General features: G+C 54.6%; 1 protein-coding gene across 2 annotated transcripts in view; it reads right to left on the reverse strand.

Moving 5' to 3' along the window:
- The window catches only part of CELSR1 (cadherin EGF LAG seven-pass G-type receptor 1), a 144,736-nt gene that overhangs the window by 43,146 nt on the left and 78,649 nt on the right, over positions 1 to 22,941 (reverse strand). For both annotated transcript variants that reach the window (XM_059081660.2, XM_067010437.1), the window contains 5 exons: positions 21,794 to 21,909; positions 21,186 to 21,274; positions 2,040 to 2,197; positions 828 to 991; positions 245 to 370 (listed from right to left, as the gene is read on the reverse strand). In XM_059081660.2, the coding sequence (XP_058937643.1) occupies positions 245 to 370; positions 828 to 991; positions 2,040 to 2,197; positions 21,186 to 21,274; positions 21,794 to 21,909 (653 nt within the window). The remainder of the gene's footprint in view (positions 1 to 244; positions 371 to 827; positions 992 to 2,039; positions 2,198 to 21,185; positions 21,275 to 21,793; positions 21,910 to 22,941) is intronic.

Consider the following 22,941-nt stretch of genomic DNA (forward strand, 5'->3'; position numbering starts at 1 on the left):
GGAGGCCCCGCCAGGCCCCACCTCGCTTCTGGGACCCTCGTGGACTCCCAACCTCACACTGGCCCTGCTCAGACGAGGGGCTGTGCCCTGCAGAGCCGTCCAGGACCCCCAGCCTCTGCTCTAACATCACCCACCGTGGTGCCCCCACCAGCCCGCTCCCCACCAGGACGCAGGCCTGGGGACACACGTGCCACCAGAGGCTGGCGGCCCCGGGCAGCCAGCACCCACGGCACCAGGCCCTCACCTTGCTCGCAGCTCTTCCCGCCGAAGCGGAGCGGGCACACACACAGGTACGTGTTCCAGCCGCTGACACAGGTGCCCCCGTTCTGACACCAGGTCCCGTCGCAGAAGTTCCTCTGAGTAGCACAGCCTGGAAACGGAGGGCATGGCATGGTCTCAGAGCGGGAAACAGGAGCAGAGCGTGACGCAGGGGGACTGTCCCTGTTTCCTAGCACTGACCCACGTGCTGAGGAAACACCCCCCGTGGACACAGCCAGAGGCAAGGCGGACAGGCCTGGGACTCTCTGGGGCTGTCAGAACCTAAGACCTGACGTGGCATGGAATGCACTGCCCATGTCTGGAGACCCCAGGCCTCTGGGCCACCCCACCCTCTGGCTCGTGGGATCGTCTGGTGACCGGCTCAAGACCCTGGGGTTGCGTGACTGGGTCAGCGGCAGGCCAGCCCACAGCTCCACCCCCGCTCCGACGCCACAGGACCCCAGACCCGGGAGCAGCTGGGCGCACGCGGCTCAGTCCCCCAGGACGTGGCGGGGCCCCCTCCCGCGTGGCCGCCGCGGCCGCACGATTCCCCGAGCATCCCGCCGTACCTGCCCTGGTGCCGTTGTTGGCGATGAAGCCGGCCATGTCCACGTTCCTGCCGTCGATGGACAGGTTCCGCATGCAGCCCACAAACTGCCGGTTCTGCACCGGGAAGTCTTCGGGCAGGTTGGGGACGCCCCCCAGGAGCAGGGGGCCTGTCAGATCCAGGGACCTGCCGAGGCGACACCAACCGCTGGGTGGCCGGGCGGCAAGAGGGGCCCCGACGCTGCTGTAACGTCGCAGGGGCCTCTGCCGCAGGGCACACTCGTCCTCCTGACCGTCAACAGCCCAGCGGGTGCGGAGGCCACAGGGAAGCAGGCGGCCGACACCCCCAAACCCACGCGTCAGATCCTACTTCCGGGACCACCGCCGGCTCGCAGCCTCTCCGCCCCTTGGGTCAGATCCCGACCAACTGGAGGCTTTGGGCGACCGCCCGAGTCCTGAATGCCGGCCGGGCCAGAGTCCACACCCCAGCAGGACGCCACCTTCCTCTGGCCTCTAATGGCCTGGAGGGGCCGTCACGGCCAACTAGAACCCTGGTTCTGCAGGAGCGCTGGCACGGCCTTGGGCAAAAAGGAGCTGGACCGCCCCAGGGCACCGCTGTCCCATCAGTGAGACGGGCACGTCCCACCTGCATCACAGCTGCGGGGGGTCCGATGACAAAGGTGTATTTCACACCAGATGCTAAGGTAGGCCAGGTTCTTCTAAGCTTATTAAACATCCCACCAAAACACAATTAGGGATGAGCCCAGCATGAACCTTTGCTCTGAGATCTGAAGCGGGCATTCCAAACGTCCACGTCAGCATTTCTCTGACCCGAGTTAGGAAGGGCCCTGGGGACCTCCAGATCCACATGGTGACGTACGGCCACGCTGATCTAATGGCGGGCATTACTGACTGGACACGGAATCACAGGGACCAGCACTTAACTGGATCGACGTTAGGGATCCCGTGGAGACAGGGCTGGGGGTGGCTTCCGGGGTCAGCAAGCCAGCCGTCACAACCCTGGCCACCACGTTGGCAGATGATGCTAAGGGGACTTATTCTAGAAGGTTCTAACGTGTGGCAGGGAAGGGGAGGGAATGTGACTCCAGCCCAGATTGCGGCCGCCAGAGCACTGGGTCCAGAGTGCCCTGTGTCGGCGTCCTGACCTGGGCGACCCCTTTGGGAGCAGTGGCCCTGGGGGCTGGACACCAGGGCCCGTCTCCTGGGACGCTCACTTTTTAGAGCCACTCTGAGTGCCCTGAGCGGCACAGCTGTAGTTCCCAACGAAGCGGCCAAAGCGCACGGCCACGGCCGTGTCACACTCATCCACGGTCACCACGGCCACCTTCTCTCCAGACGGCCCGTGGGGCAGGCCCAGGCGGCCGATGTTGGGCTGCGGGAAGAGAAAGCAGGGAGGCGTCAGCGTGTCCTCCTACCACGTCCCCCGACCCGTGGAGGGCGAGAGGCCCCCTGGCCTCGTGTTGAACTAGTCCCCAAACCAGCTGTACTGGATTAACAGTGAGCCCCCCCCCCCAATTTATGTCCTTCCCAGAACCTCAGAATGTGACCTTATTTGGAAATAGGCGTCTTGCACATGTAATTGGTTAGGCTGAGGCCATATCGCAGCAGGATGGGCCCCAATCCAATGTGACTGGTGTCCTTGTAAGAAAGACAGAGACAGAGACATGGGGAGATGTCGTGGGACGACTGAGGCAGAGACTGGAGTGATGCTGCCACAGCCGAGGATGCCAGCACCCCCAGAACCTGCACGAGACACGAGACAACAAGGATCCTTTCCTAGAGCCCTCGGGGAGCGCAGCCCTGCAGACACCTTCATTTCGGAACTGGGAGAGAATCCATTGCTGCTGTTTTAACCCCCGCAGTGTGTGTATTTTGTTAACAGCAGCCGACACCAAAGCCCCAGGACCCCTCCTTCCGAATACCTGATTCTGCCTGTGCACCCGAGCACCGGCCGACCCTGTCCTCGCACCTCCTCAGCAGGCTCCCGCCCGCTCCGCGCTCCTGGGGCGCAGACGGCCCCCTGCCTCCCCCACCCAGCATGGTGCCCCCCACGGGGCCGGGAAGCCGGCGACCCCCGCCGCTCACGGTCACTCACTCCCGGGCTCACGCCCTTCCTCGCCCCGCGGTGACCCTCCAGTCCCTTGGGCTGGCCCGAGGTCGACCACCCTCTCTGCCCCCAGACCAAGCCCCCCTTCACCCCCCAGCTTCCCCGCCACGCCCGCCAGATGTCCCCGCGGCTCCCGTGCACTCAGTCTCCCTGCCCAGGGCTGGTTACGACGAGCGTCCCTCTGGGATCACTGACTCGGGCTGCAGCCTGCCCACTTCTGGAAGAAGCAGGTTCCCCTCCTAAGGAGGCTGTGGTTGGCAGCCAGGGATCGAGCCTCTCTCCCCGGCAGCGCGCCTGTCGCGGGCACCCCTCACCAGTCCGCTGGCCGCCCTTTGAGGACGTCGGGCACATCCGCCCGGACAGCCCTCGGACTCCGTCTAGCAGGGCACGGGGAGCCTGTTCACACCGGCCACGTTAATGTGGGACAGGCTCAAAGTTCCAGACGTGCAGAGGGTGGGCGGGGCTCAGCCAGGCCCCTGAACTTCCCTCCCCATCTGCACGACCTGGATAACAAGACCTGCGTTCTGTGAGGTGGCCTGTTGGTTAACCCAGATGGTGGACGTGAAGGGCCACCAAGCCTCACCATCCGCGCCCGACACGCAGTGGCCCCCTTCCTCCCCACGGAGAGGGCACTTTCTCCCAGTCCCAGCAGGGCCCTCCCATCACCCATACAAACAAGGGCCTAGTGCCTCCACGTGACAGCTCTGGGGTCAGGTCGAGCTTATAGCTTGATGCAATTTGATGCTTCTTTATACTAATATTAGAAACAGGGAGTTGTAAAAACATAGGGAATTCAATGAAATCATCCACAAGGTCTTTGAACAGGGAAATAACAACTGCACAATTCATTCCAAACATCATTTTTTAAATAGGAACAAGGAAGTAACCATTTGATTGAGGACCCTGGGCTGAAAGGCAGGACGTGAAGCTTTTGGTAACGGGCGCTCAGCCAGGCAGCCAAGTTGTGTGACTTCGGGAGGCCTCACTCACCCTGGTGGTATGCCCTGGAGTTGTGCAGTGCACAGCCTGCACCACTGTACCTGGCAACTCCAGCTGGGCCTTCTTTTCCCCCTTGGCCAACCATCTGACCTGGACAAGGCTATCACTATACCTCAGTCTCTCTGTGTACAGCATAAGGATTTAAGGTTAGAATACCCATCCTCTCTGTGTTACAGGGACTTGGAGGGTGACATCCACATCAGACACAGGAGTCTCCCTCAAACCCTTCTCAGGTAAATCCGAGGGAGGCTTTTACCCTGCCTCCTGACGTTCCAGCTCATAGATAATCCTTTCCATTTTCTTTTATGTCAGCTGATGAGATCACAAGGTCGGCCAAGCTATATCCTTAAAGATTTCACCTCTGGTTAAGCAACAGTTAGATAAGTATAAAAAATAATCTGTTTTCTCCCTCTGTAATAGCAGCCCGCATTAGAGAACACGTCCAAGTGCTCATTATGGGATGCTTAAGTATTAGGTGCGATCTGGGCGAAAGAACCGTCCCCGAGCTGTGCGAGCCCCGTATTATCTTTACAACTGATAATTTACATTTTTGGGGACGGGTGTGAGCTTTCCAGAGGAAGGACATAAACAGCATTTATACTTGGGAGGCTTTACCGAAACGAAGTTGCTGTTTACACAACTGCAGTTGTTGTAAACGGCTCCTCCTAACCAACAGCTCAGAGCCAGAGCCACGGGATTCAAGCAGAAACGGCGAGGAAAATTGGAGGCGAAAGACAAAAAAAAAAAAAAAAAAAAATCAGCATTTGTATTTAGAGCAGCACTTCCTGACTTGAGACAGCCCCCTGGTAAGACAGATTTCAGAGTCTGGCGTTACTGCATTAAAGCAGCAAAGCATGACTTTTGGGAAAACAAACATCGCCCGACGCCTGCTTCTTGATTCCTGCTCCCAGAGGCACGGCACCAGCCACTGGGTCGAAAGAGACGGCCCTTTGGACCACAGACCCATTCTTAGAGTGAGAGCCAGAAGTCCCAGCAGGAGAGACGCACAGGGAGGTACTGGGGAGAAGGAACGGCGTCCGAGGGCCGGTTTCTGGCTCCGCACGGCGCCCTGATGCCCCACCCCTGCTCACGCTGCCCCGGAACGAGCTTAACCACGTGCCGACTGTCCACGCGTGGTCAGGATCACCGGGAGAACAAGGGGGGCGCGGGCAAAGGGCGCAGGTTACAGGAAGCAATGCTGCAGGTGACTCAGGACACACGGATGGGGGTCCTCAGGGAGATAGCCAGGCCCACCACGTGGCCCAGGACCCCACTCCCAGGAACAGACCCCGAGAACTGGACACAGGGACTCAAACACTTGTTCACAAACGTCCATAGTAGCACTGGTCGCCGTAGCTGAAAGGTAAAGCAACCCAAACGTCCGTCAACAAATGAACAGGTAAAGAGAATGCGCTAAGTCCATTAAAGAAGTGGAATAGATTATTATTCAGCCGTAAAAAGGAACGAAATACTGGTACTTCTACAATGTGGACGAACCTCCAAAACATCGTGCCAAGTGCAAGAAGCCTGTCACAAAAGGTCACATGTTGTATCATCCAACTTATAGAACGTGTCCAGAATAGACAGAAAGTAGATGAGTGATTGCCAGGGGCTCGGGCGCTGGGGGAACTGGGAGGGGCTGCTAATGGGTACTGAGATTCCGTTTAGGGTGACGAAAGTATCTCAGATCTACCAATAGATAGAGGTGGCTAGTTGCACAATATTGCGAATGCACTAAATTATTCATTTTACGTGGTTAATTTTATGTGAATTTCACCTCCATTAAAAAAAAAAAAAAATTGGATGGCCATTCACAATTCCCCCGGCCACTTTCTACCTGGACATTTGAGAAACTCCTTCCCCATTTTTATCTGTAAAAAGGGGGATAAACGACATCCCACTGCCTTCCTGTCAAGACTCACAAGTAAGAACAGGCAAAAAGAGCAGTGAACGTTCTCCGTCAGGGTCGGGAGTTGTGCATGTGATGATGACACGGCCAGCCTGACTCGATGGGGGTGGGAAGAAGACCCCAGCAGGTGTGTCTGATCTGGGTTCAGCTCATCCGGGGGTTTTTTTGGTTTTTTTTTTTTTTTTGGCTGCATTGGGTCTTCGTTGCTGCTCGCGGGCTCTCTCTAGTTAGGGCGAGCGGGGGCTACTCTTCGTGGCGGTGAGCGGGCTTCTCATTGCGGTGGCTTCTCTTGCTGCAAAGCACGGGCTCTAGGCGCGCGGGCTTCAGTAGTTGTGGCTCGCGGGCTCGGCAGTTGTGGCGCACGGGCTTAGTGGCTCCGCGGCACGTGGGATCTTCCCGGACCGGGGCTCGAACCCGTGTCCCCTGCACTGACAGGTGGATTCTTAACCGCTGCGCCGCCAGGGAAGCCCCAGCTCCTCCGTTTTTGATGAAGGAAGACAAAGCATAGCTGGATGGCCAGCAGGTGGGATGAAGGCCAGGCGGCAAAGGAATCGGGAGAATCGGGCGATGTCAACAGTGCACGGCTCAGGTCCGCATGCCCAGCCCGCGTGTCTGCAAGAGGGAAGGGATGTGAGCGCGCCGAGGGGGAGATCCGGGGCTGTGACGAGAAGGCCCGTGAGGCTCTGTGGGGCACGGGTGGGGAGGAACAAGGAATAAAAAGCAAGGCAAACTGAACCGCTCCTTCCTATTTCTCAGATGAATTTGTAAGTTTGCACAAAAGAAGAAGACAGCCTGGGAATAAAGGGGCCACTTGGCAGTATATGAGGGTCGTCTCAATTCTCGAGTTAGAGGGGCGCTGGGCACAGGATGGGCGAAGGCCCGAGTCCCTGTACCTCCCCACCCTGGCCGGGGGACCCCTGCCCCCCCTCACCCCCGGCCCCGCCCTGTAGCAGCCCGGCGTGGGCACCCAGGGGCCGAGCGCGGCCGGCACGAGGTCCGAGACGCGGAGGCACAGGCCAGCCGGCAGGGCCCGCAGGTGGTGGTGCCGCCGCCGCTCCACGTGCACAGGCTGTCCTGGACAGAGCCTGCCACGGGGCAGGCGGAATCGGGGCCACAGAGGACACACCTGCCGTGCCCATCCCTGCCGCCACCTGAGAAACACCCTGAAGGACCCCGTGTGTGCTTCGGGGGGACCAGAACAACAAGCTTTCTTTGCAAATCTGTGCAGATCTGGGTTCCTGGCTCTCGGCGAATCCGCCCCAAATCATCACTTGCGGGCCGGCCCTTCTTACTTCCCTCCGGCTTATTTCTTCTCCCTGCGCAGCCCCCTCTCCCGGTGTTTCCATTTAGAGGCTCCAGAGCGGCCCGTGGGGATTGTTTGTGAGCACAAAAGCGCTTGGTCCTTACGAAGCGCTCACATTTCTACAGCCTTTTAACCTGCTGCAGACAATTCCTCATTGGGGAGGCGGATGGGGGTTCCGTTTCAAATGCTGTGTGCAGGGGAAGGAGGCGCAGGGGGGCCTCGAAACCGACACCAGGAGGGGCAAGTCTTGGGAACAAAATCGATTCACACTCTGTGTCAGAAATGATTAACCAACATTCGCATCAAAGAATTCACAGAGGGCTGGGCTTGAGGAATGTCACAAAGAGTCCAAAGGCAGCCTTGAACGTGTCCTGTGAGGTTCGGACCCAACGGGTGGGCCGACAGCCGCACCAAGAAATGTGGGTGAGACACCCCGCTGGTCCTGGCACAGAGGTGATGAGACACCCCTCCGAAGCGGGCGTGGTGTCTCTCTGAAGCTAAGAGATAAGAGGAAAAGACATCCAGACGCACATGCTTCCAGGATCCAAACCAAACTCCCAAGGAGACTTAACACAAGGACTTTGCTGGAACTCAAACAGCAGATCAAGGTACTGCGTCCCCGGGGGGCCCAGGATGGGCCTGGGAGGGGCGCTCCCACTTGTGGGCAGGTCACAGGATGTTCTAGTGGAGACCGATCCTCAGCTTCCCGCCTGTAGCATTCAGGTGTGAATCCTGTCCTGATCCCCAGGCAGGCCGCGGCCTCTCTCAGAGCCCTGCTTCCAGAATCCCACTCGCTGATCAGGCCTCCACACAGGTGCTTTGGACACCACAATCCAACAGATTTAAGTCCACATCTCTTATGGGAAGGGATTCACCCCCGATGCCACCCGGGCAAGGAGCAGAGAAGGAATGTAGGAGAGACAGATTAAGGGACGTGGCAGATTTTTCCTGCCACTCCAACCAACTGCCAGCCCCTCGCCCCTCCTGATTGTTCCGGGGGCACTTACGTCTCAGCGTGCCCCACTCCCCCCGAATGGAGTGTCTGCAGCGAGGATCTCGCCTGCCCACTCACAAGGAACCCCAGGCCCCGGGACAGCACGTCACGGCACAAGGAATGGGCGCCACCCACCCACATCGGGTTTACCTGCACCCGGATCGGCCATGCTGCAAAGGCTACACTGACCAGTCCGGCTCCTCCAGGGCAGTGGAACTGCCAGACAGCTTTGGAACTCGGCACGGGACTTGAAGTCTTCATATGGACAAAATGGCTTGTCTGACGGGAACCGGACTACCCCTCGGCGTGGAGCCGCGCAAGCCGCCCAGGGCCGGGAAGTGGTTCATCCCCTTGCCTGCATTTTCCATGGGGGGGTTGGGGCCTCTTCGGCAGCATCAAGAAGTCATTCCGGGGCTTCCCTGGTGGCTCAGTGGTTAAGAATCCGCCTGCCGATGCAGGGGACATGGGTTCGAGCCCTGGTCCGGGAAGATCCCACATGCCACAGAGCAACTAAGCCCGTGTGCCACAACTACCGAGCCTGCACTCTAGAGCCCGTGAGCCACAACTACTGAGCCCACGTGCCACAACTATTAAAGCCCACACACCTAGAGCCCGTGCTCCGCAGCAAGAGAAGGCACCGCAATGAGAAGCCCGCACACCACAACAAAGAGTAGCCCCCACTCACCACAACTAGAGAAAGCCCGCGTGCAGCAACGAAGACCCAATGCAGCCAAAAATAAATAAATAAATTAAATTAATGCGAAAAAAAGTCATTCCATGGGAAACAATATTTGCAAACGATGAGACTGACAAGGGCTTAGTTTCCAAAACATACAGACAGCTCATACAGCTCAACAACAAAAAAACAAGCAACCCAATCGAAAAATGGGCAGAAGACCTAAACAGACATTTCTCCAGAGAAGACATACAGATGGCCAAGAGGCACATGAAAAGCTGCTCAGCATCACTGATTATCAGAGAAACGCACATCAAAGCTACAGTGAGGTACCACCTCACACTGGTCAGCATGGCCGTCATTAAACAGTCTACAAGGGCTTCCCTGGTGGCGCAGTGGTTGAGAATCCGCCTGCCGATGCGGGGGTCACGGGTTCGTGCCCTGGTCCGGGAGGATCCCACATGCCACGGAGCAGCTAGGCCCGTGAGCCATGGCCGCTGAGCCTGTGCGTCCGGAGCCTGTGCTCCGCAACGGGAGAGGCCACAGCAGTGAGAGGCCCGCATACCGAAAAAAAAAAAAAAAAAAAAAAAACAGTCTACAAATAACAAATGCTGGAGAGGGTGTGGAGAAAAGGAAGCCCTCCTACACTGTTGGTGGGAATGTAAGTTGGTGCAGCCACTATGGAGAAAAGTATGGAGGGTCCTCAGAAAACTAAAAATAGAATTACCATATGATCCAGCAATCCCACTCCTGGGCATATATCCGGTCAAAACTATAATTCAAAAAGATACATGCGCCCCTATGTTCACAGCAGCACTATTCACAACAGCCAAGACATGGAAGCAACCGAAATGTCCATCGACAGATGAATGGATAAAGAAGATGTGGTATACACACACACACACACACACACACACACACACACACACACACACACACAATGGAACATTATGCAGCCATGAAAAGGATGAAATAATGCCATCTGCAGCAACATGGATGGACCTAGAGATTACCATACTAAGAGAAGGGAGTCAGACAAAAACAAATACCATATGATATCACTTATATGTGGAATCTAAAATATGACACAAATGAACCTATCTATGAAACAGAAACAGACTCACAGACATAGGAATAGACTTGTGGTTGCCAAGGGGGAGGGGGAGGGGGGTGGGGGAGGGAGGGATTGGGAGTTTGGGGTGAGCAGATGCAAACTACTATATATAGAATGGATGGACAACAAGGTCCTACTGTCTAGCACAGGGAAAACGATAGTCAATGTCCTGGGATAAACCATAATGGAAAAAATATGAAAAAGAATATATATGTATAACTGAATCACTTTGCTGTACAGCAGAAATTAAACACAACATTGTAAATCAACTCTACTTCAATAAAGTTTTTTAAAAAAAGAAGTCATTCCACCATCTTCAGTCAATGAAATTGACAGGAGAAGCCCAGAGTTCCCCCAGATTAAGCTGTAAACAGATTTATTTCTTGAGTTTAACATTAAGACTTAAGCCCAGGCCTTCTTGACCTCTTTCCTTTAAGACATGGGACACCTACATCCTAGGAGGGACACAGCGACCCCTTAGGGACGGCAGGTGGAGGAGCACGGCCACCAGACAGGGAGCCGCCGTGACGTCGGCGCTGCCCGAGGCTGCAGGAGACTTTCCGTAACAGCCGTGGAGCAGGGGCCCAGGGTGGGGCGGTGTGCGTCCCGGGGACTAACTCTGTTTCCATAGCAGGTGACTCTGCCATCTGACGGGGCCGTGTTTGGAAAGGAAGCAGGCGACTGTCCCAGCTCCCTGGGCCGCCAGCAGCGGGCACCCCACCCCCTTGAGGACCGTGGGCTGGGCTCCCACTACAGTTATGGGAGCATCGATGTTGGACATTTATCGACGACCCATGGGCCCAGACACAACAGAAGCCAAGGAAGCAGGAAACGCAGCCAGGGAGAAACAAAACGATTCACACCCCAGACTGGGGACTTGAACTTGAAAGGGTGAACCTGCCCAGTAGGAAATGAGCCCGTGGGGGGCATCCCACAGACTCATCTGCAACATGTCCACGCTGGCACCCCCCGTCGGGGGAGGAGCGAGGCTAAGAAGACCCTGATGCAGACTCGGGGACAGGAATGAGCCTGCCTGGCTATCTCCTCCGTCACAAAGGTTTAACGGACTTGGCAGACGCTTAACTACACTTTAAAAAAGTTTAGCCTCCTTATCTTGTACAGTCTTTATTTTTATTTATTTATTTATCCAACGCTTGGTGAATTCTGCTTCACAATGATAGAAAGAGCCGACGTCGAAAGATCAAAAAGCGACGTCGCGGGCTTCCCTGGTGGCGCAGTGGTTAGGAGTCCACCTGCCGATGCAGGGGACGCGGGTTCGTGCCCCGGTCCGGGAGGATCCCACGTGCCGCGGAGCGGCTGGGCCCGTGAGCCGTGGCCGCTGAGCCTGCGCTCCGCAACGGGAGAGGCCACAACGGTGAGAGGCCCGAGTACCGCAAAAAAAAAAAAAAAAAAAAAAAAAAAAAAAAAAAAAAAAAAGCGACGTCGCTATGAAAGCTTGGCCGCCACAAGCCAGTTATCCCTGTGGTGACTTTTCTGACACCTCCTGCTTAAAACCCCAAAGGTCAGAAGCATCGTGGGGCCCCGCTTTCACAGTCTGTATTCGTACTGAAAATCAAGATCAAGCGAGCTTCTGCCCTTCTGCTCCACAGGAGGTTTCTGTCCTCGCGGAGCTCGCCTTAGGACACCTGTGTTACCGTCTGACAGGTGTACCACCCTACATTCTTTAAATCAAATGATTTTCTAAGCAAAAAATTTAAATGAAGAAAACAAAAATGGTTCATGACCCCACCACCCAGATGACTCTTGCTGTATTCTTTAATAAAAGAAAACGTGAAACACGTAAAGTATCGCAGAAAGGTACACAATGAACACGAAAGCCGCCTCCTTTCTCATCAACCTTAATCCCAAAGGTATCCACGTGCGGCAGACTGTTTGCAAAAAGAGCTGCAACAATGCCTCCTGGCACCGAATCACAGGAATAATAAATATCTGATGTTTTAAGATACCACTTGGGATGGTTTATGACCCAGCACAGCTATCTGATACGTGCTGTCGATGGATTTGTTTTGCAGGGAGGACGATACCCCTCAGAAAATAATTTGCATATGCCAGCACATATTCGTGTATCTTTCAAAGTTCTTTTAATTAAGTTCTTGAGTTAATTTTTGATGCACATGCAATTCTAAAAAGTAACAGAGCTCCGATGTGCCCTTTACCCAGTTTCCACCAACGGTAAACACCCTGCAAGTGACAGTATAACATCACAGCCCAGATGTGGACGCTGATACTGTCCGGATGTAGAACATTCCATCACCACTAGGACCCCACCTGTTGCCATTTCACAGCCACACCCACTTCCCTCCCACCCCCACCCCTGGCAACCACTCATCTGTTCTCCAATTCTATCATTCTGTCATTCAAGAATGTTATACAGGGACTTCCCTGGTGGCACAATGGTTAAGAATCCGCCTGCCAATGCAGGGGACAGGGGTTTGAGCCTTGGGCCGGGAAGATCCCACATGCCGCAGGGCAGCTAAGCCCCCGTGCCACAACTACTGAATCTGTGCTCTAGAGCCCGCCATCCACAACTACTGAAGCCCGCGCGCCTCGAGCCCATGCTCTGCATCAACAGAAGCCACCGCAATGAGAAGCCCGCGCACGGCAACAAAGAGTAGCCCCCGCTCGCCACAAACTAGAGAAGGCCCGCGCACAGCAACGAAGACTCAATACAGCCAAAAATAAATAAATAAATAAATAAAATTTATTAGGGAAAAAAAGAATGTTATACAGATGGATTCATACAGTACACAAGCTCATGAGATTGGCTTTCCCTGCTCTGCATATTTTTCTCTTACGTGTATCAGTAGTTCGTTCCTTCTTATTACTGAATAGTATTCCGAGTTCCACGGTGTGGATGTACAATGCTTAGCCATTCACCCACAGGGCCTTCTGGGAGGTTTCCAGTTTGGCAATGTTAGGGAAAGAGCTGCTGTGAACATTTGTATACATGCGTTGTATCTATAGTCATGAGGGATGTTGGCCTGTAGTTTCTTTGGTACTGTCTTCATCTCATTTTGGTATTAGAGTAATATTAACTTCACAAAATGAACTGGGAAGTGTTCCCTCCTCTTCTATTTTCTTAAAGAGACTGTACAGAATTGGTGTAATTCTTTAAACATTTGGTAGCATTCTCCAGTGAAACCACCTGAGCCTGGAGATTTCACTTTGGGGAGTTTTTAAAATACAAATCCAATTTCCTTAATAGTAATGTAGTTATTCGAATTATTCATTTCACATGGGTTGAGTTGTGGTAGCTTGTGTTTTTTGAGGAACTGAGAATTTATTCCTGATACTAGTCATCTGTCTTCTCTCTCTCTCTCTCTCTCTCTCTCTCTCTCTCTCTCTCTCTCTTTCTTGTGGGGAAGCGGGCGATCAGTCTTGCCAGAAGTTTGACAACGTTATTGATTTTCCCAAAGCTCTGTTTCATTGATCCTTTCTGGTTTTTTCCTGTTTTAAAAACTACTGGTTTCTGCTCTTATCTTTATTCTTGCTTCCCATCTACTTGCTTTGGGTTTATTTTGTTCTTATTTTTGGAGGTTCTTGAGGTGGGAACTCATATTATTGACTTGAGACTTATTCTCTTTTCTAATATAAGTATGTAATGCTATGAATTTCCCTCTCAGCACTGCTCTACCTTCATCCCACATATTTTCGTATTTTGTATTTCATTCCTTTTAAATTAAAAAAAATTTAAACAAACTTCTTTCCTCCCTTTCCTGAATAATTGAATACTTCAGTCAAGTCTCTACGAAGGCCCCTTGTTCCCAGCACCTGCTGGAGTCAGTCAATAGATTCAGGGCTGAGAGAGGTAGCAGCTCACAAGGCTGAGGCTGAATGAGAAGGGCAGCAGGGAGGCAGCCTGGTGAGGGCTGAGGGTGATTGAAGATAGCAGCTAAGTGAGGTGGTGGAATGGTGGGGTTGGCAGACTGTTTAAATAATGGTGGATTGACATAATAAATAACTATACTGAGGATAATGGGAACAAGGTTTCTCACTGAGCAAGAAAAGATTTACAAACATGGAAAGGGAAAAAACTAGAATGACTCTGTAGTGCTGGAATGGAATTCAAGGTTTTCAAGAAGTAGAGATAGAAATAAATATGAAGTTCAGTATGTGTATATATGAGCATGCACACATACCTATACATACATATATACACACATCCATGTCCTGGCTCTGCCCAGTGAGAGAGATTGGGAGTGAGACACCCTAGGAGCAATGAGCATATCCAGCACCTGAATCTTGGTTTCTAAACACCTTTCTTTTTTTAACACCTTTATTGGAGTGTAATTGCTTTACAATGTTGTGTTAGTTTCTCCTGTATAAGGAAGTGAATAAGCTATATGCATACACATATCCCCATATCCCCTCCCTCTTGCATCTCCCTCCCATCCTCCCTATCCCACACCTCTAGGTGGTCGCAAAGCACCGAGCTGATCTCCCTGTGTGACGCAGCTGCTTCCCACTAGCTATCTATTTTACATTTGGTAGTGTATATATGTCAATGCTACTCTCTCACTTCGCCCCAGCTTACCCTTCCCCCTCCCCGCGTCCCCAGGTCCATTCTCTACGTCTGTGTCTTTATTCCTGTCCTGCCCCTAGGTTCATCAGCACCATTTTTTTTTTTTTTAGATTCCATATATATGTATTAGCATATGGTATTTGTTTTTCTCTTTCTGACTTCCTTCGCTCTGTATGACAGACTCCAGGTCCATCCACCTCACTACAAATAACTCAGCTTCGTTTCTTTTTATGGCTGAGTAATATTCCATTGTATATACATGCCACATCTTCTTTATCCATTCATCTGTCGATGGACACTTAGGTTGCTTCCATGTCCTGGCTATTGTAAATAGTGCTGCAATGGACATTGTGGTACATCACTCTTTTTGAATTATGGTTTTCTCAGGGTAAATGCCCGGTAGTGGGATTGTTGGGTCATGTGGTAGTTCTATTTTTAGGTTTTTAAGGAACCTCCATACTGTTCTCCACAGTGGCTGTATCAATTTACATTCCCACCAACATTGCAAGAGGGTTCCCTTTTCTCCACACCCTCTCCAGCATTTGTTGTTTGTAGATTTTCTGATGATGGCCATTCTGACCAGTGTGAGGTGATACCTCATTGTAGTTTTGATTTGCATTTCTCTAATGATTAGTGATGTTGAGCATCTTTTCATGTGTTTGTTGGCAATCTGTATATCTTCTTTGGAGAAATGTCTGTTTAGGCCTTCTACCCATTTTTGGATTGGGTTGTTTGGTTTTTTGATATTGAGCTGCATGAGCTGCTTATATATTTTGGAGATTAATCCTCTGTCAGTTGCTTTGTTTGCAAATATTTTCTCCCATTCTGAGGGCTGTCTTTTCATCTTTTTAAAGGTTTCCTTTGCTGTGCAAAAGCTTTTAAGTTTCATTAGGTCCCATTTGTTTATTTTTGTTTTTATTTCCATTTCTCTAGGAGGTGGGTCAAAAAGGATCTTGCTGTGATCTATGTCATAGAGCATTCTGCCTATGTTTTCCTCTAAGAGTTTTATAGTGTCTGGCCTTCAATTTAGGTCTTTAATCCATTTTGAGTTTATTTCTGTGTATGGTGTTAGGAAGTGTTCTAATTTCACTCTTTTACATGTAGCGGTCCAGTTTTCCCAGCACCACTCATTGAAGAGGCTGTCTTTTCTCCATGGTATACTCTTGCCTCCTTTATCAAAGATGAGGTGACCATAGGTGTGTGGGTTTATCTCTGGGCTTTCTATCCTGTTCCATTGATCTATATTTCTGTTTTTTGTGCCAGTACCATACTGTCTTGATTACTGTAGCTTTGTAGTATGGTCTGAAGTCCAGGAGCCTGATTCCTCCAGGTCCGTTTTTCTTTCTCAAGATTGCTTTGGCTCTTTGGGGTCTTTCGTGTTTCCATACAAATTGTGCAACTAAATACCTTTCTTTATTAAAAGAGTCCAGAGTTTTGTGGGTAAAATGACCCTTCTCCCTCCCTCTCTCTCTCTCTCCCTCCCTCCCTCCCTCCCTCTCTCTCCTTCTGCTTCCCTCCCTTTCTCTATCTCCCTCCCCTTCTCACTCTCTCTCTCTCCCGCTCCCCTTCTCCTCTTCCCTATGCCACCCCTTCCACATCCTCTGGAGCATCAGTTCCTGGACAGCAATAGAGTTTTATCTCTTTTGTCTTCTGTATATCCCCATACCCTAAACGGTTCCTGGCACACAGTAGGCAGTCAATAACTGCTCCATGTATTAATGAATGAACAAAGGCAGGAAGGAAGGGCTGCAGGCAGTGACGAGGGAGGCCAGGCAGCCACACCCAGAGGACCACATAAACCACAGCAGTTCTGCAGGACTCCAGGAGAACTTTCATCAAGACCAGCCTGAAACAAGATTCTGAGTGGAAGCCCTTGAGTTTTCTGGAACATTTGTGGAAGCAGAGGGAGACCCCCCGACCCCAGGGTGTGATGGATCACACCCCTCTGCACCACCCCATGCACAGCCCACTTCCCTGGGACCCCTGGGATCTAGCGTGTGACACAGACCCAAGAGGTTATGAATGACTTGAACAAAAGCCAGGTCTGAAGCGCAGCCAGGGCAGAGTAGTTCCTAATGGACCCTGTACCAGTGGCCCCTTCCCCAAGGCCACGGGAATCTCAAGCACTGGGATTCTCTGCTCAGTGATCTCAGAGGATGCTGATACTTGAGAGAAGCAGCTCAGCTGGGGCTCTCACTTCACGAAGATGCTTTCGGCGCTGGACCAAAGACATCCCTTGTCATCTCAGAATCACCAGAAGCAGAACAGGCCGCCTGCCGAGGCCCCGCCCAGGATCCTGTCAAAGTCCTCCTGGATGATGTGTCAGCATCCCGGAGGCCCAGCTGGGCTCCCAAACAAGGTGAGGGCCTCCAGGTAATCCCTCCAGACGCCCAGTGCAAGGGCCCCGCCGGGCACATGATAGGCACTCAGTGAGTGAGTGACTGTCCTCACAGGCGTCCTCCCCAGGAAGAGAGGAGATGCCACACTATAGATGCTTCCAGAGGAGGGTGCTTCTCCCCCTTCCCACGGCCCCCAGGGTCTCTACACAAACGTTTTGACACCGAAGGACAGAAGGGAAAGGGCAGACACCCCGAAGAGCCCTGACTACCGCCAAACCCGAGTTCCAACTGCAAAGAAATCATTTTAGAACAATCTACACAAAACTATCATCTCAGAACAACCTGCACAAACTCCTGCATCAGGCGCGTTCACTCTTTTGCGAGCTGGCAGGGGAAATGTTCACCGATTGTACACAATAGCCTCGGGAAGAAAAAGCACATCTGTGACAACGTGATGACCGCAAATCCTCCAAACCCTCCCCACGCCTCCAGGGCCGGGTGTGGGCGGCAGGGCTCTGGTTCCACCTGCGCTTGACGGAGCTCGACATGTTTCTGCAAAGCGACGTCCGCCTTTAAAATACCTTCCCAGGAAAACGCCCAGCCCCAGCGGGCACCCAGGCTCCACCGAAGGTGAATGATACCACCAGACCTTCCCGCTTCAAATGCCACCAAGCAGGAAAAAAAAGTAAACTGACTCTGCCCGGCTCCCTGCCTGGGGGCACCAACCCATAGGGACCACCACATCAAGCGGCCCTGTTCTCCGATTTCCGGCTGCCTTTGGCCAACCGGGAGCCTAAGGAAATGGGAGGGAGGGCGTGCAGAGCGTCAAGAGGTCGTTTCTCTGCACAGGTGGCTTCTCTCCACGACCCCTCCTACCCGGGTTCCATTCTGCCCTCTCCCCGGTTCCTCTCGGCCTCAGGGCTGTCACAGCCCCGGGTCCTGCACTGCCCCTCATTGGTGCCCCACGCCCTGTGGCCCTTTGGTGATATGCCCTCCTGGGACCATCCTGGTGAGGTTTCCACCTATTTCCTGGGTGTGTGTGTCGGGGGGGGGGGAGTGGGTGACTGGTAAAATAGCCTGGACAGGCTCCTGGGCCCCAGCAGACTTGGGGAGGGTCCAAGGGGCCCCAGAGGTTTCCCACACAGGACCCACTCTAAGGACCAGACGCGATATGGATGACACAACAGACGCCTGCAGGGCGACTCGCCCCTTCCAGGCCACTTCCAGTGCTGCCCTCCTTCCCATCCGCCTGGCCGCGCACCCTGACGTGGGCCCTTCCGCACCGCCCCCACGCCCCCCTCCAAACCTGCTGGCTCCCCGCTGAGCCCCGCCACCCGGGCCCCTGCACACGCGAGTGCCTCGGGCCCTGAGACACAAAGCTCCCAGCAGACAGATGTCCCTAATCCAGAGCACTTGGAGAACTTCCCACTGTGTGATGAGGGAAACCACAGCAGGGGGGCCTCAAGGTCTACCTGCAAACTGCTTGGTTTCCTCCATCAAACAGCCTCGGGCAGGAGAGGAAAAGGCTGAACTGGCAGCAGGGGAGAGGCCTAATCCCGAGCTGAGGGTCTGCTTCAGGTGCTGCTGAAAGGCTGGCCCTGGGAACGGAAGCGGCAGTGATCCCCCGGCACGGTCCTCCTTCCTTCTCCCGGCGGCATCCCGGGGGTCCTTTAGGAGTGAGATGCCTCCTCGGTGCTCCCTGGAGGGTCTCTGCGAGCAGACCCTCGTGATGCTTCCCGCGAGCCTGATGATGGTCAAGGATGATGGATGCCTCCGGGCCTGGGCAGGGCTGGCCGAGCCAGAGGGTCCGCCTCTGCTCAGCTGCTTCAGCCATCGGCAGGTGACTCCGGAACACGCCACGTGCAGGTGTTCTGGCGGGCAACCAAGGCTGACACCGCCCCGAAGCCCAAAGTCTTCAGCCGGCCCTGGGAGATGCGTTTCCCATACAAGCAGGAAGGGAAATTGCACCATGGGTGCGTCCTTTGCTTCCCTGACATGGAGCATATGGGCCCCAGAGGGTCCCCTCGGCCCATCCCGACTGGCCTGCAGCCTGCCGAGCGCACAGCCGACGGCCCATCCCTGACGTCCTGGCCCTGCTGGCAAGCGGGGGAGGCCGGAGGCTGAGAGCTCAGGGGTGTGCGAAGCCCAGACTGTGGGGCGTGACATCCGTGCCACGTGGCAGCCACCTGCCCCGGACAGAGCGTCCACTGCAACTCTTACTTTTCCTTCTTTCTACTCGAGGGGACGTGCAACGTCCCGACTAAAGCCCGAATGTGTTTGAGCCGGAAAACCACTGACCCCTTGTCCCCAGCCTTGGCCCAGGAGGGGCCAGCCTCGCAGGAGCTCTGCTGCCGACACATCTGCTTGTTGGTCCTGCGCGGACACGGGACGGCCATCCCGACCATGTGAACAGAGGAATCAGGGGTCCGTCCGCTGTCCTGCTGGCTGGACCAGATCCAGGCCCCGACATCAGACACAACAGTTCCTGCGCTCCGCGGGACTGTGCCCCGCGCTATGGGGACACAGAGGCTCACGGGGCGTGGCCCTGGCCTCGGGGCGCTGGGGCACCGTCTTCGGACCTTTGCGCAGTTGAGAGCTGCTGTCCCTCGGCTGCCTCATCGTGAGAGAATAGCTGCGGGGGAGACTGTCTCCAGGGCAGAGAGAAGGGGCCGAAACCATTGAACCCCGAGCAGGTTGTAGGGGCAGAAGAATTCACTTGGGGGAGTCCGGGGGGCCCCTCTGTCCTCCGGGGTGAGAGAGGCCCACGGGTAGCAACTGGGGAAAGGACGTCGTGTGGGTTAAGACATCGTGAAAGAAAAACCCAAGCTGCGCATCTATCCCATCCTCGAGCCCCCCGGGGGTCAGCAGGAGGGGAGGCTCTGAACGTCCCACGGCACCCGCTGTCTCGCACAGCGGCCACGCAAGGCTGCTCCAGGCGGGCAGCAGGTGGGGGCACCTCACACTGGCTCATAATTGTCCCCAACAGCCGTAGGGGCACAGCTGCAGCAGAAGACTCCAGCGCTTGAGACGGGGCAGCTAGGAAATGGCAAGTGTGTCTCTGGAGGCGCGCTGTCTTCCTCTGGTCCGCCCCCCGCCCCCCACCCCACCTCCTTAACTGGCTCGCGCGGCCCTGCATCAGGCAACCCGGGCACGGCCCAGACCACGGCCCCGGGGGGCTAACAGGCTGTCCCGGGGGCTGCGGTAGCCCAGACCCCGTCCCAGGCACCTGCGAACGCTCTCTGCTTGGTCCTCAGAATCCTGAGAGCAGTACCAGCCCCTGCGTCGCTTCAGATCTGGCACCCTGACCCCACCAGAACCTCTCCCTGCCCTCATCACAAATACCGTGCCGAGTTCCACCCCCGAGTCAAAACCTACCCGGCCTCGGTCCTGGGCTGGGCGATGGGGGCGTCTCCCACCCACAGACTGGGGACAAAAGCCACGGTCACCGTGTGGGTGATCACTGCCGGGGGCCTGAGTATTTCGGGCGATGGAGAAATGAGACGCGTAGGGTGAGCCATATGTAAAAAGGAGGCAGAGGGCTCCGATGGCTGCGGACAGACTAGGGGAAGGGCAGCGACAGGGAGGGGTCTGTATGACACAGACCTCAGACCCAAGTGGGGGGGGAGGTCGCCCATCACTACTGTGTCGAAAAGCTGAAAGGCAGTAGATGTGAAAGACAGAAAGAACCCTTCCTCCATGGGCGTATCTCTTACAGAGGGAGGACCCCTTATCTTCCAGCCAAGCCCAGGCCCAAACCCTGTGGAGGCCTGGGTCAGGGCTCAATGAGCAGGAGGCACCCTGGAGTTTCCCAGGAAGGAGAAGAGCGGTTTGCAAAAACCACAGCAAGCGAGGGAAAGCACCACAGAGACGGAAAGCGGGGCATTCTGATGCAAAAACCGCCGAGGAGTTTCCTTACAAGCCAATACACAGCAAAATGAAAGGAAACCCCCCAAAACGCCCAGACCTTCACAGCATTTCCTCGGGGAGCCTCTTCTGACTCTCAGGTTTCATCCAGGTAAGAGTGGACTACTTGGGCTTTGGAACAGTGTTTGAATGGCCTGGAATTTTAGCCACCAGTAATGACTCGGCCGGGGCAGCTGCAATGAATAAGCTCTTTCTGCGTCCTCTCCCCCGTGTAGGACTCTGGGGTCCCTGAGTCTCCCAGCCCAGCGCTCCCTGGGGGAGTATCCGCCCCAGCGCAGGGCTTGGGTATCTTTACACAGACCCTCAACAAATGCTCATTTCCTAAATAACTTTTTCAACCAGCATATTTATTGAAATTTCAGGGTATAAACGTCTAAAGACCAAAAAGCTGCCAGGGCCCACCGCCACCGGCCGCCCGGGCTGGGGGTCGGGCGGGGCGGGGCCGGTCCTACCTTGTTGTAATACTGCACCTGCACCGAGTGCCACCGCCCGTCACTCACGCCCCCAGGAACCTGCGGCGCCACCATCGTCGTGGTCTCACCTGCGGGGCGGGGGGAGGTCCAGAGAGAACAGAGAGGTGAACAGACCACTCTCAGTCTAAAAGCCTTTCCAACAGTCTGGACGAACGTTCTTTCCAACCACCGGGAAAACACTTGTAACGGCTCTGTCCATATTTTCAATCTACAGAGGCAGAAGCACACTTCAATGATCCCCTAGCTTTTGGAAATTTGAGCTGTGTCTTATAAACAACGCTGCAATGAACATCTTTGTGCGTTCTGGATTTCTCCCACAGGATGGATGCCCAGATGGAGAACCAGGGAATCAGGGGGTCAGCACGCTAGCGCTACACAGGATGAGGTGTTTTTTTGCTTTTCTGACCGTGCCGTGAGGCATGCGGGACCCTAGTTCTCCGACCACGGATCGAACCCACGCCCCCTGCCATGCAAGCGTGGAGTCCTAACCACTGGACCACGAGGGAAGTCCCGATGGGGGGGCTTTAAACAACCAAGTGCCCGGGACGTGCTCCGAGGGTGGCTCCCTCCTGTGCGGGAGGCTTTACCTGCCGAGAAGGTGAGCTGCACCTGCTCGTCCACGATCTCCAGGGCGATGAAGTCATGCTTCTCGTTGAAGCGGCCATTGTACAGCAGCAGGGCGTTCCTCTCCTGGGTGGCAAACCTGGGGGGCCAAAGGGAAGCACGTCACACAGTGAATGAGCCCGGGGTGGAAGGTCTGCAGGTGGCCTGGAGGTGGGGGAACAAGAGGCCGCCCGGGGCAACAAGCCCGGCCGGAGTGGGCAAGAGGGTAAAAGCACGCTCGGCAAAGACTCTGGTCCCCGGTACTCTTTTTTTCACATCAGGAGTGGACAGCCCATAAAACCTGATTAGCGATGTTCTCTTCTGGAAGGAGCAAAGCAGATTCCAGGGGTCACGTGGGTTACCACAACCCGTACAGGTGAAAAGATTCCATTCGCACAGTGCTCTACAAACAAGGATGACACAGCCACTATGCCAACTGGAAATGTGTGGACAGTAAACACATGCCGTGCATACGTCCTGCGTACACGCCCCAGGGCGCAGAGATGTGGGTGTTGATCACCACCTCAGGGCCTAGGCCCCTCGTCTCCACCACCACGCTCCAGCCGCACGGCGTCCTTTTGCTCCCAAACCCTACACTCTTCCCTGCCCCCGGGCCTTTGCACCTGCTGTTCCCCTGTGTGGGGAATGATCTTCCCTGGCTCTGCAGATCTCCCAGATGTCACTCCGACTGTGCTTTCCCCAACTCACTTTATCTAAGTTGTGCCCCCTCACCCTATAGGCTATCACACCACTCATCTTACTTCTGGAATTATCCTACTTATTTGTTCGTTTGTAAGAACACATGATCCTTTAAGGGGACAGATGATGACTCTCGTTCACTGCTGCATCCCCGAGACCAAAACAGGACTTGGTCCACACGAGCGCTTGATACCGATGTGCTGAATCCACGGACGGATGGCGGCCCACGTGAACCAACAGACGCGTGAGAACGAAAGACTCGTGAGACTTGAAGCACTCAGAGTAAAAAACCACTTACTCTGACAAGAGACAAACAGCCTCAGAAATCCTTCTCCCACCCCCTGAGGAAGCCTCTTCCATCAGACCCGAGGGTCCCCGATGCACCAAGTCACCACAAGGCTTCCTCGACGCCCTGGTTACAGAGAACCCGCAA

Source organism: Kogia breviceps, chromosome 12, assembly GCF_026419965.1.
Source record: "Kogia breviceps isolate mKogBre1 chromosome 12, mKogBre1 haplotype 1, whole genome shotgun sequence".
NCBI lineage: Eukaryota > Metazoa > Chordata > Mammalia > Artiodactyla > Physeteridae > Kogia > Kogia breviceps.